The sequence below is a fragment of the Ammodytes marinus genome (genome assembly GCF_949987685.1).
Source record: "Ammodytes marinus genome assembly, chromosome: 21".
NCBI lineage: Eukaryota > Metazoa > Chordata > Actinopteri > Uranoscopiformes > Ammodytidae > Ammodytes > Ammodytes marinus.
Genome location: NC_137225.1, coordinates 1,945,761 through 1,963,987, shown reverse-complemented (window position 1 = coordinate 1,963,987; position 18,227 = coordinate 1,945,761). Strand labels below are relative to the sequence as shown.

General features: G+C 40.7%; 1 protein-coding gene across 1 annotated transcript in view; it reads left to right on the top strand.

Annotated features, from left to right (window-relative positions):
• snx7 (sorting nexin 7) overlaps positions 1 to 2,697 on the top strand; it is a 40,824-nt gene extending 38,127 nt beyond the window's left edge. The window contains exons 9-10 of the mRNA XM_080049796.1: positions 834 to 918; positions 1,753 to 2,697. Of these exons, the coding sequence (XP_079905922.1) occupies positions 834 to 917 (84 nt within the window). The 3' untranslated portion in view covers position 918; positions 1,753 to 2,697. The remainder of the gene's footprint in view (positions 1 to 833; positions 919 to 1,752) is intronic.
• Positions 2,698 to 18,227: the final 15,530 nt, after the last annotated feature.

The following is an 18,227-nucleotide window of genomic DNA, read 5'->3' as shown; positions in this document are numbered from 1 at the left end:
CCATATACTTGTAATGGGTTGTATTAAGGTGCTGGTTTGGTTGTATAGCTTGGTGCTACCTTGACAGTTACTGCAGATAGAAGAAAATGCAAATAAAGGAGAGTGCTTTAGTTGCTCTGAGAGAGATCTAGCAAGTAGCAAATGACTGGACTTCTGAGTTTAATTTGATTGTACTGTAACATATCTTCTTTCATAATGGTATAAATGAAAGATCCATAATGTACATTTAGGTTTTTTTTTTGGACTAAAGCTTGTCCGTTTGCGTCTGTATATTTTTCCTTCGATACAACCAACTTCAACGCCTATTATCTCAACATGAGTTTTTCCCAATACTCTGAACCAAAAATACCCGCGCTTGCATCAACTAAACTTTCCATAATCATTCTTAGCACTATCCTTATTGTTATTAAAGAAGTATTTGGTCATATGTTGTCAACCATCTCATTTATTTTACATCATCTTCTTTAAAACATGGCAAAAATGCATCTTCTAAAAACCTGTACATAGTCATTGTTGATTTATACAATTTAAAAAGGCTGTATCCGATATCTGTTCTGTAAACGTCTAGATTTTTGTTTCTTTAAAGAGATGCAAATGTACACATACATAGTTTGATATTGCCAAATGTGTTTACTTATTCAAACATTTCTGAGAAAAAAAAATTGTAATACAAAGAAAATATTGTTTTATTCTCAGTAATCAAATGGCAAGGTTTCATGATGATATATATTGGTTAAACATGTAAGCCTATTCCCCTGAAGTGTCTACCCACAAGCTTATAATGCCTATTATGTTCGATGTATATGCTGACGATGGTGTGTGTTGTGTTGCAGTGCCTGGCAGTGTGGGAATCCTTCCTGCTGTCTCAGAGGGTGGAGCCCAGCGAGGAGAAAGACAGAGAGGAAGACGCTTCTTAAAGTGTGGAGACACATCCAAACTCTTTTCTGTCCTACACATCACATTATAGACTTTAAACACCAGTCTTATGCAAAGAATCATCGTGTACCAAACCAGCACAGTCTGTCTGTCTGTCTGTCTGTCTCTCTGTTCTTATCGTCTGGCCAAAGCCGTTATTCCCCTGTCTCACCATTCCAGTGATGACTGTGCATCACTCAACACCAAATCTCCACATCATGTCAGTGTTTACAAAGCTCTGTGCGCATAGCTTAAAGTTTATCTTTGGACCTGCTCCCCTTGACTACCAGTGTTTGAGCTAAGCTAACCTGTTTAAGCGACCTTCGCCCATTTTCTATATCCAAAACGCACACACGCAGACCGAGGCAAAAAGCTTACAAATGTTGAACTATTCCTCTAAAAGAAACCCCTGGCTGCACTCTGCTGGTCTGTGGTGCCTCCTCTGAGGGAAGCTGAATGCTAATGTGTGATGACAACCCGCCCCTTACTTTACATAACCGAAAACTAATGATGCATTCAGGTGCCCTTTTTCAACTCGCTTATTAGTTGGCATTTTACAAATTGGCCATCCCAAAGTCACGCTCAACTAAGGTGCAATATCCATTATACGGGATGTCTAAGAGTTGCAAAGTAATGTGACGAAGCGGATGGGTTTGACATCCTAGAAAGACTTGCAGCCGTTTCTAAAATGCTGCTGACTCACGGTAGTGTTACCACGACAACAACACATCTGAAGTTACTTGATTATTACCTTTCCATTTAAGTGAAGCAGCAGAGGATGTAGTTACTGCAATGTCATTTGAGATGGATTTTTTCATGAGGTTCTTTCATTTTTAGAGCGCAGACTTTCTCTACGGAACCAGCTATGGAAAACAATGTACTGCACCATGTGACTCACCATACTCCTTCCCGCCCCCTAACCATATTTGAACCTTGACCAAATGTTTTTATTTTTATTTTACCAAGATCTTAAGCAAACTACTTTCTACTAGGAGCAGAGTTAGTGACTTGGCTTCCAGGGACTTGACTGTGTTCAATGTGAATGTTCTAACTTGATTATGGAAACCTTAAGTTTGACAAACCCATCTTGTTCCCTCGCGGTCCACTAACTAGCTCGTTCCATATTGAGATATGGAAAAGAGCAAGTGGTAATAAGTGGACTGTGGGTGGGTGAGGATGTTTTGTTTGTTTGTTTTGTTTTGTTGAACAGCCTCAAAAGACTTGAAATCTGCACCGCTTAAAGACTTGTTTTGAGTTAAGGGCATGGCCGACTGATAATTGTCACATTTAAATGAGATGACTTTATTTTTTATTTATTTTTTGTCACGTGGAAGAAAAATCCTAGCATGTCAAGATGTTATTGCCTTCATGTTTATTTGACAAATTCCATGACATCTTCCTCCATATTGACCAATTAACGCACACAACATTTCTACACTGGCTGCCATCATACACGTATGCTATCACGTTTGTCGGCACCTATGTCCATGTGGACACCTTATCTGACACATGACCATCTTTTACCAATATTGTGTAATCTCTTCCCTTACACATATATAATCAAACATTCACCTGCTATGCCATGCCCTTGACTGAGAGCAAGTTCAGCTCATGTAAATGTAATATATTTCCGTTATAATGAACTGGCCTGGTCCCCTTTAGATGTCCGCAAAGACGTGTACACCAAAAAGTCAAATTCTAACATTTCATCAAAATGAAGCACAAGAAAGGCATGGAGAGAGAGCGCGCGCGCACACACACACACACTCACACAGATGATATCTTCATCCATATCAAGATCAAACTAGAATGAATAACACACAGTTGCTTTATGAAATTCTAGAAACGCTAGATTGTGTTTTGTATGTGTCGATAGAGATTTCACGTTTACATGTCTGATGAAGATTAGCTACAGTATCGGACACAACACAATGCTTTAATAATCTTTTTATACTGATAAGATCTTTTTTCTCTCTTGTTTGCTTTTATCATTATTGAATAATGTAAATTGATTTTTGAAATGTTGACCTAATAATAATAAAGACGGCTATCACACTATAAACTGTTTTTGTGGCTTCTGTGTGTAGACTGTTAGACATTCCAAAGTCACCAGAAGTGACGTATTAAGCAACGTATAGTTCAATGTCCCTCCAAATTATTCAGAGTGACTCGCACACACAGTATCGGCTTGAGAAGTATTTAATTTATTTTGAAGGCTGTTTATGAAAGCATATATGTATTCCCCAGTGCAACTTTAGCAGGGCTAATCTTTTACCGTCATTTACTTTAGTCATTATTCCTCTTCCCGACAGCATATAGATTCAAATGAAAATGTTTTTGGAGCACACAAAATGATTTTGCGCTCCAGGGCCTGAAAGGGAAAAGTCTCTTCACATTTTAAAAAGGTTTAAGCTGTTTATACAACTCACTGTAGCTGAGTTATGCTTCACAAACAAGGTACGGTTTATTTGTATTAGTTTCCATGTGCAGAACTAATCCCCCTCCATAATGAAGGACAGTTTTATGGAAAATGTGTGCTCAAACTATATCCGCTTTCAGACAACAGAGACTAGTGGAGTTTGTGTCACCTGCTATCTCTAAGTTAGGAAGGTTTATATCTCAGTCTTCATAAACCATGTTCAGATTGAAGGTTTAATAAGTTTACTTTTTAAATTGCTGGCATGAAAATAAAATGCCTCAAGAGTTGGAATAGACTTTGATTAACCATAAATTCAAAGATTTGTGTTTTTTTCCCCTCACAGTGGGAAAGGTGTTTTAGACTTTTGACTATTTTAGAATTGTTAGGTAGCGTAACATTGTAACATTGTATTATGATTTTTAAAACATGCATGATGAACATATAATTGTTAAAGTTTGCAGTAACTTACACCCATTTACTAACTATTTACCTTTGATACTGCTTGTTTAGGCTCAGTTCACGTATACAGTAACTGCAAGATTAAGGATAACCAATGAGTTTAAAGGTAAAACAGCACAATAATAATTTTGGGGAGTTAGCATTATCAAATAGCCATGGCCATAAGGAAGTGTTTTAAAGGTGAAGTAAGCGGTTTATTTATGTTAATATAAGTGTTAAATCGCTCTTTATTCATACAGTGATCACTTACATAATGTGCGCATTTCATAAAGCTGATCTCTCAGTCAGCTGCTCTGCATGTAATCGGAAAATACACTTATTGGAGGATCCCGAAATGTTTATCCAATCACAAGAGAGAACGCTACAAACCGACACCCGTCTCACTCATGGTCTCACTGCCGGTGCACGTCAGAGCAACATATGGGTGAATGTTTATGCACCTACAATGGCGGAACAGGTAAAAATCCTTCCCAATGTCTGTTTTGATGGTTTTTATCATGTTTTATCAGACTTATGGATCTGAGATGATGCTAGATAACTCGCTGCTTGAAGACAGTGCATTAATGTGGTGACGTAGGGACGAGCGAGGGGACTGCTAACTGCAGTAACTGACAGGAAGTTAGCTAAAAGAACCATTCCGCTTACAGCATCTTTAATGTTTACGGAAATTCCACTGACAAAATTCAATAGACGTTCAACTTGGAATTTAAAGAAGAACTGATTGCTGGTGGATGAGGGGATGAGGGGACGATCACCTGTCCATACATAACCTTCTTTCTTTTGCCATGTTTTGCCATGTTTTTTTATGTTTTAATTAGTGGTGGGCCGTTATCGGCGTTAACGTGCTGCGTTAACGCAAAACTCTTATCGGCGATAAAAAAAATATCGCCGTTAATCTCTTATTCCACCTCCTGTTCGGCTCAGGGGAGATGGTTCCCTCCAGGGCCGATGGCTGTTCGCCGTCAGGGTGAACCCCCTTCCGTGTGTTCTCTGGTCGGGTAATAATAGCCGGGGGCCGTTGTTGACACTTGAGGAGCCTTTATTGCAGGAGCGAAGCTTCTCTCACACACCCGCCGCTCTCTCTCTCCATCACTTGCCCACGACACACACCACCTGGCTGCAGGATCGCTAATGTAACACTCAGCGCCAAACCCCCTTCACAAATCTGTCTATTCAATGTTTACTTATGAATGTATCCATGTACGTAACTCTGACATGTACATAACTTAATTTATTGTTAATAATATGGTCTGTTTATAAATTCGGCATATGATTAAAGCATCTAAACGCCCGTAATCATGTTAAACGTTTACTGTTTTTAAGTTATTAATGCCACTCGCTCCCGCAGATACACAGCAGAGGGAGGTCTTATATTCAGCCATTGCTAAAGGGAGTGCTGTATTATGGAACGGCCGCTGTGGTACGAAATTCCAGTCTCAACAATGTTTCCTACACGAAATTATAACTCTAGCGTCTACAGCCCGTTGTTTTCATGTAGTGTAACTTGTGTAATGTGTTACATTATTCAGCTGTTGCCGTGATGTCGGCTAACGCTGATGCTAATGATAACTAGCTCTCCGTCGCACAATAGACTGTAGGTTGGTGTTGCAGCCAGCTGTTAGGTGAAGCGCTGTCCCACAGGTAAAAGCCATGGACCTATAAAGCCTGTCCAATATTCACTCTAGTCCAGCTTCTTGAAAAGTTTATAAGGACTTTATTATTTATGTAAAAATTATATTTAATGTTTCACTTGAAGCACAAAAGTAATGGCTTTATTTTCTGTTATAGCCTATAGCCTACCCAACAAATTAGTTTTTTCGTTTTTTTTAAGCACAAAAAACAGTGCAATGTTGTGATTTTTAGCCTTATATCTGATTAAATTGTTAGAATATTATTTGTTCGCAATAATTAGACACTCGTTCTGATGACGAAATGAAAGCCACCTGGCTTGAGAAACACGTTCTCAAAGACTTACTTTGAGTCATTATTTAGGGAGCACATACATATTATGAATGAATTCAAATGAGACATTTTAATCTAGATTAATCTAGATTAATTCCAAAATTAATCTAGATTAATCTAGATTAAAAAAATTAATCTATGCCCACCTCTAGTTTTAATTTTCCTCCTGAACCGGAAATACAAATTGCTCACGCTATGGAATAAACACTTGCGTGAATAAAATGTCATATGTCAAATCCATAGTAAAGACTAAATAATAGCCTTTCCTTTTGATGTCATGAACAAAGTGGAGTATATAGGGAACATCAGTGTGTGTGTGTGTGTGTGTGTGTAAAATCATGGCTTTATCATTTATTTTTTACCCTGACCACAATCTTTCCCTATAATTCTAACCCCGCCAAAGTGGTTTACAGCATGTGCCTAAACCTATGTTAACATGCATGCATGCAACATTTCATTCATTTGGAAGGCCTTCTAGTCACTACAAAGTTCTGTGTTTCAGGAATTAGCCATGAGTGTCCTCCTACACATTTCCCATATTCCTTTAAAGCACGCCTAGTGCATTAAGCAAAAAAGGGACATTTATTGTCTATTCCTGTCTCCCTACAACATGGTGAGAACTGTACAATGCCACATGCTACTACTAAGTAGGTTATTCTACACACTTAATCACATTAAATATTAAAGAGGCTTCTTTAAATAAAGTGTTGCCTTGAAGATAAGCGCTCCCCTCCTAATGCAGAGGGGAATACAAGCCAGCGAAAAGAAGCTGGAGCAAGTGGGGGAGGAGAGAACATGTGTTAAACAGCAGAGTTCTACTAGTGTCAGTGTGTTCTCTATTCACTGTGTATGCAGGTCTCTGTGGACACACTATATTTCATTGTTTGCACAGCTGGGTTTTATGTGCACACGTCTACTGAAGCTATTTGTTTCTAAATGTCAACAAAGCCTATCGAAAGATCCAAACCATCAAGCATTGTCTGTGTTGTCCCAAACTATTAAATAATCAATTAATGGGCCCATTACTACTATTACGTCCCGACTTTCAAAATCTGATCTAAATGAAAAGCTAGTATCAAAAGATTATTAGTTATATCCTATCAAACCCGTATTAACCAACTTGTAGCACAATGCTTTAATTGTTTATTATTCCTTCATAAAGAAGACTCTCCTCTCACCACGGTTCCTGCAAGAGAAGCCAACCCCGGCCTCTTTAGTTAAAAAGCGCTGGATTTACCCTCTTTACCACCTGAGATTTTACATCTAAATAAAGTACAATATTCAATATATACCACCGTGTTCAGAGTTTTACTTTATCAGAGCCCCCTCATCCTATATGATGATGCCGATCTCCGCTAAACTATAAACCCTTTAAAATATTGCTTCAGAAAATCCTTCTCCTGGGTTCACGGAAGGTTTCAATTCACAAGTTATTGTTTATAAGTTGTACGTAACTTAGTTTGTAAACCACCCTTCTAGTAAAATAGAACAGATATATTTTCAGAATTTAAACATCCTCGTTTAAACCTGGGAAGGTATTATAACCTATTCTTTTAATATTTAAAGATTAGGTGTATCAACATATTCTCTCCTTACAGAGAGGTTAGTTGTATGAGGTTGTGTGTGTTTTAAATCAGTAATGTGCCGTTTTGTGGAATCAAATTGTACTTACCTCCCCGAGGACGGAACCATCTCTTTGAAGAAAAAACCTATACCTAAAGTCCTTCTGTTCCAACTATAAACTAATTCAAATTGAGGCTTTACAACATTTAAGGGATTTTATTTACAAAATACAAGAGAGTATAGGTATAATACATATAATGGACAAGAAAGGAAAAGAAAAGAGGTTGTATGCCTATAACTCATTCAATAGAGTTATTTTTCCCCTATTATCTGTTGTCTCGATCTCTTTTCTAAATTTGTTGTAGAACCTGAAACAATACTTCAGACATATCATGCATTGCCTAGTAAGTACCATTTAAAGCTTTACGAAATCTTCTTAAATCATAGAGACTTAGACAGGTATTCTCAATAATACTCCGCTACTTCCAAACCATTCTGTCCGATTTCCTAGTTATATATTTAATATTTAACCAAGTCATTCTGTGTCAAGAGTTTCAAAGATGTGGTTTTAAAAGACTTTGCCTCTAAGTACTTCGAAGTCCGAAAATCTTTCAGAGTATTTTGGACTCACAAAGTTTTTCTAAGTTTTTCTTCTGCCTCCATGGTTGAAGGGACAGATAGAGTGTGCTGGAACAGAGAGTGACAAACTATAGGAGTATATAGTAATGCCCGCAAAAAGCGGCCCAAAAGAGCCTTGTCCTGCTTCAAACAGGTTATATAGTGAACTGAAAACCAATGAGACTTGGGAGAGGGAGGAGTGAAAAAGGCACAGCTGCGTGGGGGAACCCCGGTAGCCCCCTCCCTCTACTCCTTACTACTGTATGGCCATATACAGTGCTGTGTGAAAGTGTGTGAACCTCTTGAGCCTTTTGGAATTGTATTTATTTTAACCATTATTAATTAATTTTTTTCAATACCAGTATTTTTTATATGAAATAACAGATGTTTGTTTATCAATTCAACATTTTTCTTTTCCAGAAATCAATTGTTAAAATAGATAAAACAAATGATTTGACAAATGTTGTATGTGCAAAAGTTTGTGAACCCTAAGCTGCATTGCTTAAATCGAGCAAGGTAAACACAATCAGGTGGGCCAAACTGATTGATGAAATAGACCAATGTAATGAGAGATCTTTAGGGAAGAAATTGGGCGCCACTAGATAAAACAAAGATAAAACCAGGTCAGTTTAGGCCCACCAAACTGAACCCATACATGTCAGACATGCTAAAAGGGAAAATAATCTCAGAGGATCTCAGGAATAGAATTGTGATGCTGCACATTTGTCTGGGGACAGCTATAAATTAATTAAAAAAAAGTTTGAGCTCCATCGGTCCACCGTGAGGCAAATCATCTACAAATGGAGAGCTGTACGAGTGACTGAACATCTGCCTAGAAGTGGACTTCCTTCAAAAATATCTTCAAGCGCCACAAGAAAAGTATTTTTTTAGTTAAAAGCCAACCCACACATTTCATCTAGGGATTTGCAGACCTCTCTTGCAGCATCTGGGACAGATGTGCATGGTTCCACAATAAGAAGAAAACTCAGTCAAAATGGCTTTCATGGGAGGGTTGCTGAAGAAGCCTCTACTCTCAAAAAAGAACAAAACTGCTTGTCACAACTTTGCCAGAGAGCACCTGGAGATACCGGAAGTCTTATTCTGTGGACAGATTAGTCCAAAATTGAACTGTTTGGTCATAACCAAAACCGCCATGTTTGGGCAAAAACGCAACTCTGCCTACCACCAAGAGAACCTTCTCCCAAGTGAATAATGGTGGTGGCAAATGGTCTGCAAATCTCCAGATGTAATGTGTGGGTTGGCTTTTACCTGAAAAATCCCTTTTCTTGTGGCGCTTGAGAATATTTTTGAAGGAAGTCCACTTCTAGGTAGATGTTAAGTCACTCTTAAAGCTCTCCATTTGTAGATGATTTGCCTCACGGTGGGCCGATGGAGCTCAAACTTTTTTATACGAATGTATAGCTGTCCCCAGACAAATGTGCAACATCAAAACTCTATTCCTGAGATCCTCTGAGATTGTTTTCCCTTTGAGCATGTCTGACCTGTATGGGTTCAGTTTGGTGGGCCTAAACTGACCTGGTTTTATCTTTGTTTTATCTAGTGGCGCCCAATTTCTTCCCTAAAGATCTCTCATTACATTGGTCTATTTCATCAATCAGTTTGGCCCACCTGATTGTGTTTCATTTCATTTTCATTTTCCTTTATTTATTCTCGAAAGATCAATTGAGGGTTACCCTCTTTTACAATGACGTCGAGACAATTACAGATACACAATATACAATGAGAATACACAACAAGCTTACAAAGAGACAACAACAATTAAAACATTCAGATCAATTGAATAAAACAGAACAATAGCCTAATTAAAACAGTTACAAGTGAAGTGGGGCTGATTCAAAATAATAACTTTAAATTGGTTAACAGTTATGAGTGTATTTATTTAAATTTAATGTTGTAGGCTGTTCCAGGAGTCAGGGGCACTGTGGCTAAAAGCAGTTTTACCAAGGTCAGACCGGGCGTAAGGAACATATAACATGAGCATTTCAGTTGAGCGGGTATGATAAAGCCCATCTGAAATATGCAGCATTGTTGTCAAATAGAGTGGTAGCTTTCCGGTCAGGGCTTTATATATAAAAATGTGCATCACATCTCTCTTTAAGAGAAGACCACCCAACCTTTTCATATAAAAGACAATGGTGAGTGTCATAAGCATCTCCTGTAATTAACCTTAAGGCAGAGTGAAAAACGGAGTCTATGAGTTTAAGACATGAATGAGATGCATGCCTGAAGTTTACCTTGCTCGATTTAAGCAATGCAGCTTAGGGTTCACACACTTTTGCACATACAACATTTGTCAAATCATTTGTTTTATCTATTTTAACAATTGATTTCTGGAAAAGAAAAATGTTGAATTGATAAACAAACATCTGTTATTTCATATAAAAAATACTGGTATTGAAAAAAATTAATTAATAATGGTTAAAATAAATAAAATTTCAAAAGGCTCAAGGGGTTCACAAACTTTCACACTACACTGTAAGGTCCTTCCCCCTATTACTTCCTGTGGCCCTATGGTCCTCCCCCTTCCTCTGGTCAACTTTAACCTGATGAGCCTTCCATTCTATTCTGTTTCATTAAACATTTCCTACTTTTACTTATGACAAAAAGAAATACAAATGTCACAAGATATGCACAAGTAAAAAGTTACATCATGTTCAATTATCACATCACTACAGTGGGTGACATTTTCCTCGGCTACCATGGATTGGACCCAGTCCCACTCACACTGTCCTGCTGCTACCACACATACTCATAGTTGTTGATTTAAGGACTCAATGGTAGAGATGGTGGGCACCGTAGATGTAATACTAGCCACCACTAGTTTTACTACTAACACCCTCCTGTCCAGTGCCGGGTATCGAACCAACGACTTTGTGGTCTGGTATGGTAACCATTTACTGCACTCTGTAGGACAAGCAGCTACATCATGAATCTTGCCTATAAAAGGCTGGTCATTCTACACAAAATATGACTGGAATGTCTCTATCTTGCCTTAGTTATTGGAGTCTTTGGACAGCACATAATACATATTAATGCAGTGTTCACAAGTGGGGGACATTCTTCATAGCTGCATGGTTGGCCTGGCAGAGAATGAATGTTCTAGCTGAACTAAACCCATTAGGATACTGGTACTGTATAATGCATGATACATCACACTAAGACATGCTGACTGTGATGGAGGCAATCCAAGTATGGCAGCATTGAGGGGCCAACAGGCATTGTTCTCTGTGTGCAAATGTCTGTATGTGTATGTCTCTCACATACACACACACACACACATACACACACACACACACACACACACACACACACACACACACACACACACACACACGCACGCAAGCAAGCACACACAAACATTATTAATGTATTTGCATGCCCTACTTCTTCTCTGTATGCTTCCTACACGCACAAGGCGTACTGAATGTTATAATATCGTTTTGTAATTTACAAAAGCAATTCATTTTGAAAAACATGAATTGTTGTGACATGTTGTGTCCAGAATGTTATTATGATTATCAACATAATGAGAACACATTTTAAGAACATAGATATGAGAATGAATCATGTTCAACCCTCCAGTGGTGGATAGAAAAAGGAAACACACACAAACTACTACTAGTATTATTTTTCTAATATTCAATATCTTGGTGTTGATCTACTTAAAAACTAAAATGAGTGTGCTACTCTTGTCTTGCTCTCAACGAAGGCGGTCGCATTTCTCTTCCCTCCCGACCCTTATCTTTTCCTGCTCTGCTCTCTGTCTTGTGCTGTCTCTGTCTATCCCTGAGCCTCTCTGTGCATCTTCCTCCGAAAACCTAAATTATGGATCTGATCAACTGGGGTCTTTCTGCAACAGATCAAATTCTCAACGAGAAAAGGGGGCAAAGGAGGTCCTTGTCCTCATGGAATCTTTGCTGCTGGATACAGCTGGGACGCGTGGAAGAGGTGGAACCAGCTGTGTCTTGCAATACTCTCCACTGAGGATGCTGAATATATCTACACTATTGGGATTATGGTAACAGGGTTCCTGCTGTTTGGAGTTTGCGGGTTCCTGTTCTTCCGCAACGTTAGAATGGCGTTGGCAGCACATCAGGCCATAGCTAAGCTGCCCGTCTTTGAGGGCTTGTGCCGGGCTGTCAATGCACAGACTCAAGTATTAAGCGAGGTGTATCACAAGCTGGAAGTGATTCCTGGCCTTATTAGAAAAGTGATGGCATCTGGGTGAATATGAGCAGACCGTAGACACTTGAAAGGCCACTGGATTTCGGCTATTTGGATTATGACCCAGTGACTCTAAGACAGGCTACATTCCAGCGCCTAGTCTCATTCTCAAAACAAATTAACTATCTCTCGTTTCGGCTCCCTGCACCGACCTTGGAGGTGTTATCTCTTCTCTCTCCTGGATGTTTATGCAGAAATAGGCTCTACTCCCCACACCCACCCCCCCTCCCGTGAACTCTATCTGTGGCTGGGCCTCGAGGTTGACTCCTGTTGTGTCTGGACGGAGTTAGATAATCGGAACACACATACACACACACGTAGACACATAACACACATGACCCTGACCACTCAGGCCTTCTTGTCTCCGTCCCCCTCTCCCTCCCACGTTGCAGATCGGATGCTGCGGGCGGGGCGCCTGCCGGCCGCGTACGCCCCCTAGTGCCTGGGCTATGACACCTACCGTACCATGAACCCTTAACCCATTCCCTTGTGCTTATCGACGTGTTCTATTTGTCTGTGGCGTTATCATGTTGCTTATTATGCTAAGGTGGTTTTTGTACTAATCACACACTTCGCACCTATAAGGAGCGGAGTGTGAGAGTAGCATTTTTTTAACCTGTCTTTCCCTGATGTTCTCTTTATCCTTCCTACTTTAAGGGGGCGCAGCGCACGCTAGACGACTCTTCAGTGTACCCCTCCTGTCTCCCATGTTTGGTTACTGTCACTCTATGTCTCTTGGTGGGGTATAACTGTAAACAGATTATCGTTGTTTTGGTACAATGACAAAATAAACCATCTTGAATCTTGAATCTTGAATCTTGAATCTACTCTGTCTCTTTCCAACTATTCTTCTTTGGAAAAATGAATAATTGTCTGCACCACTTGCCCAGAACTCTAGGAACCACCATACCACTAAAGTTCCTTATCGACTGACACGATATGGTGGGTCATGCTCATCTTCAGGCTTTGTCTTAACGAGGCAAAATGTTTCTCAGTTTTGTGCTTGTTGTTTTATAGGAGGGATAGTAAAAAAAAAGATGGAGTTTGTGTAACACTTAATATGTCGACCCAATGTGTCTACATCATGCAAATCTGAGTATCAGTCCCTCACATTGGTTTCTCCTCTGGTTAAGTGTAGTTCACAGTTTGATTCCATTTGTTTTGGCCATAGTGAAAGCTGTCAATCAAACGCTCTGCAGCTTAGGCTTTGTGAATTCAAAGCCCAAGCTTTCATTAAGTCCCTTTGTACAGCCAGTTAAAGCAGTTCGGATGGATGTGAGTTTGAGCATTTCAGCACAATCATAATATCCCGCCTTCCTCCAATGCAGCCCCACCCCCTCATTCCTATCCCCGTTTTTTTTGTTTTGTTTTTGAAGAAACTTAATTTAGGCTACACAAGCAGACTTACTTGCTTAATACTGTCTCCGTGCACAAAGTGAGTTATATTGTGGCTGAAGAAACTGGTGGCTGTAGTAGGCTACCGGTACCGCGCTGATCTGCTTGTATCACTGGTTTCACTTCAGATATGTCGGCCAGAACACCACTTATGCTTATAATGACACTAGGAGAGGAGGAGTAGGGTTTTATCCGCTCTTTATTTTCCTTCTTTCACAGGCACAGCCGCATATAGATCGCGGAAAAAGAACAAAGGCTTAAACTCCGCTCGTGAGGAGACGTTTGAACAGCTGTTGCGACTCGCGAATCGCAGCCGCTAATAACATGCACAAACTATAACTTATAACAGCGATCGGGACTACATGTACATACTCACACACGGGTGATTCACATTTACACTCAGATAAACACGAATGATGGCTTACTGTGGCAACTTGCTCACACACATCTCACCGAGGGAGAAGCGAAAGGAAACTTACTGAACTGGCTCTCTGGCCGACTGACGTCACGGCCCAACACTAAACAAAACACAGCTTAACACACTGTAAGAAATAACAAGAAATAACAACACTGTAACCTTTTCTACAATGGTCGCTACTCGCTATAGGCTACTGTCTGCCGTGGAATCAAAACAAACCCTTTCGTTGAGGACGCGCGTGCACGAATGCGCGGTACACAAGCAGACGGCAAACAGACAGGTCTGTCGGCCAATTAAATCGTTCGGTCCGAACGATTTGATTGGTTGTAGTTTTCACCTAATATTATGAGACTGAAATAATTGTTTCTTTTTATTCCTGGTGGGTCTACCATGCATTTTAGAGTGTAAAAACCTTATTTATACCATTTTAAAGTCATTTAAAATAAGTGTAAAAACTCTACAAAGGTAAGAATAGCTTTAAGTGATAGCCTAGTGTCTGGTATGCCAGGCTGGCTTTTTTATTTTATTTTTTATGCTAAGATCTATATGATGTCAGATACTATGTCAAATCTCAAAAAATAATAATGTGATTGACATATGTGTAAACCTATCACTATTCAGAATGAGTCACACGGGTACGAACGGCCTACGTTAGCCCAGTAGCCGACAAATTCAAATTAGTAGCCTAGCCTGCCCTGTTTTTTTAAGACAGAAAATGGATATCAGACGTTGATTAAATACTAATACTAATCTGGAAAAGAAACCTGCAGTAGTAGGAGAATGTCGTGATTCTGCGAATTCCTCTACAGTAAGTCAAGTTAGCTTAAAGTATGCTGCATTCACGCAAAGCCCACCTAATTCTGAGTTTTGAAAAGGACTTGACTAAAAAATGCAGGGAGCAGTGGAAGGACCGTTTGCTGAGGAGATTCATTTCCACAGAGAAAAGGCGTCTTCAACTTTACTAGCATCAATCGGTGAGTTAACTATTTTCATTGATGATGATGAAATCATTAAATCTCACGCTGTTCAGTCGGTGTTGCAGAGAATAGGGTTTGCGTAGAGTGATTTTGCTGTGGTCAACTTGGTTGGACAAGTGTAACGTTGAGGCCTAAGAAAAGCTGTTTGCTGTGATTTTTTGTTTGTGGTGATGCTGTTACTGGTATTTGTGTGATAATTTGTTGTGATGCAATGTTGCGAATTTTTTGTCTGTTTATGTTTATTTGCTCGATTGCGTGGCGCGGCAGTCATGCCATATTTAATGTGCCACCGTGCACACAATGCAAATGTGTTTTGTATTTGGCTGATTGTCTGTGTTAATGTGTATTATTTGCGAGCTGCTTGCGTCTTAAGGCAATGCTGTTGGCCATGCTGATGTGTTTGCCCTGCTGTTGTCGTGATCAGCTGGTTGCTGTGTGTTCCCCCTCCTGTGCCTGCCACTCCCCCTGTCTGTCTCCGCTCACCTGGTCTGCATCAGCAATCAACCACCTACTTCACCTCTGGCTTCCCTGCTGTCATCGCCAGATCGTACTATGCACTACAGTGGTAACTATACGTGACTGGCTCCAGTATATATTCTACCTCGCTCTTTTTCTCGTCTCTTGTAGTTTTTGTGCTCTTATCCTAACGTTGTTCTCCTCTGCCTGTAGTTACCCGGACCACTACCTCCAGCCTGCCTACCTGCCTCACTACACCCCGGCTTCCCCACTCACTACCTGCTTCCCCTCCTCATGAAATAAACCTTTGCTGTGTCTGAAATCGCGCACTTCTGTACTTACACTTACCTTTTTGAGTGCACTTTGCGCAAAACCGGAGAGTGTGCCAAAATGCAGTGCACTGTAAGTTCCTCGGTCGTGCACTCAAAACGGTCTAAAACTTGAGTGTGGAGCGATGGACACTTTCCACACTCAACGGCCGCCATCTTGCCTACGTAGCGGAGAGGACGGGACATTAAAATCAAAATAGACAAGCTTGAAGCAACCATGGAGACAGACGCGCTCTACAAAAGTTAAATTACACATTGTTTTTGTTTTTCCGCGATTTATGTTCCTGTTTTGGCTATCGGTAACACAAGCAGAAAAAAATACCACCGAAGAAGAACCGTCAAAATGCAAAGTCATTTCCGGTAGGTGCGCGACGGCAGTTGGGACAGTGCAATATAGAAATGAGAGCACTGCGTCTATAAGTAAGTGTACTGTAGGGATAATAAAGTGCACTCAATGTAAGTGCACTTACCTAAGTGTGCGATTTCAGACACAGCACTTGTTTACAGGCCCGGTTCTAGACAGTTAGATTAGGGTGGGCCTGTAGAAATTTTAGGTGGGCACACTGGGCAGAGAGACCGAAGATGCGAGCGCGCGCAGAAATTTTTTGCCCTTGTAAGATCTCTGCACCTGCTTTTTGGCGCATTTACTGTGAATTGCAAATATACTTTGAGTGTTGCTGTGTGGGAGATTTGATTCTTGCATGTTTTTTTTTCAAAATGTTTATGAATAACATATAATATACATTATGCTATATACAACATAATGTATCTTTTTTTTTAATCGCAGTATAAACTGTAGGCAGCCTGAGCTGATTGAAGAGAAAGCTTTGGGACTGGGCAACCTGGATGGTGGTAATCCAGAGCTATATACTATACACACTATATAGATATATAGTCTTTCCAGTATTGCCTCCGATGTCCAGCTGGGTGAAAATAGTAGCCAGCCGAGGTCATAACCTTGCTAGGGGGGTCCGGGGGTATGCCCCCCCGTGAGATTTGTTTTTACCTTTTTAAAGTGAAATGCATGAATCTGGTGCACTTTGAGAGGAAAATTAAGAGGCTAAATCTGAGGAATTTTGTGTGAACAAATAATTTGGAGACACTGGGTTGGATGAATTAGAAGCTGTTGAAGAAAGACACATGGATTTTTTTTCCATAGAAATATAAATTTGAAATAAAATATTATGCAGGGTCCTCTGGGATGGGCTCGGTGCTCTTTTTCTTTTACGGGACATTTTTCTGTAATATAATGAATTCATTTAAATGCAGTAATTACATACTACATACTTTACGTTTACATAATATGATGTTGATATCAAACACACAAACTAAAAAAAAAAAAAAAAAAAAAAAATGGGGGGGGGGGGGGGGAGGGGGGCACCCCTGGCAGTCGTGACCCTAAGCAACCGCTAATTTTGCTTATGCCTCGGGCCGGCTCTGCTGACCAGTGACCACTATAAGCGGGTGGGTAACATGGAGGCAGGCTGTCCTGCCCACCCAATAATACAATTAGAAGCAATGCATGGTAATGGTATATTCTTTAGTATTAATTAATTGTCTGAATTTTATTTGACATTTTCATGGACAGCGAATGAACAGGTCCGTCCGATAGTGGGTCTGGACTTCCACCAAAAAATAAATAAATAAAAAATTATTATTTTTTTTTATTGGGTGGGCACGGCCCACCCTGGCCCCTGTCTACCGCCGGCTATCCAGTGTTTGATCCAGTGTTCCCTAGTTTTCAGTCAGCAGCCCCTCACCTACCCCACTGAAAAGGCTTAGATCGCTTACATTATGGGGTCAATTAAGGGTAATGCACTAACTTTTTGTAGCTGAGATGAGGAAAGTTTTTGATCACCCAGTAGAGGGAGGGGACGCTGCCAAGCGGCTTATTTCATTACGTCAGGGCTTCCGCAGTGTAGCTGAGTTCTCCGTCGAGTTCAGGACCTTTGCAGCCAGTTCGGGCTGGAACGACAAGTCACTACGTAGGCCTTTTCTTTCCGGTCTCAGTGAGTCAATCAAGGATGACCTGGCTACTCGGGAGGAGGCTGACACTCTCGATGAAATGATCTCCCTTTCTATCCAGCTGGATAATCGCCTACGCGAGCGGCGTAGGGAAAAGACAGGCAGCTCCGTGCCCCCGGCATTCGCTGCTTCCTGTTCCCCACACTTCCCTAAAGCTGCCCTCTCTGCCCCTGTGACGCGTGCTGTCACTGAAGAGGAGCCCATGCAGCTGGGGCGCACACATCTCACCCAGGCAGAGCGGCTTCATCGGATTAAGACCGGAGTGTGTCTGTACTGTGCGCTGCCCGGGCATCTCATCTCCACCTGTCCGTCGCTGCCAAAAGACAGGGCTCAGCAGTGAGGCTTGGGGTCATGCTGAGCCACGCCCTCTCCGTCCCCGTTTCTCACTGTTCACGCTCACTGCTGGATGCCACTCTCCTGTCCCTCGGTCATCCCTTTCCTGTGTC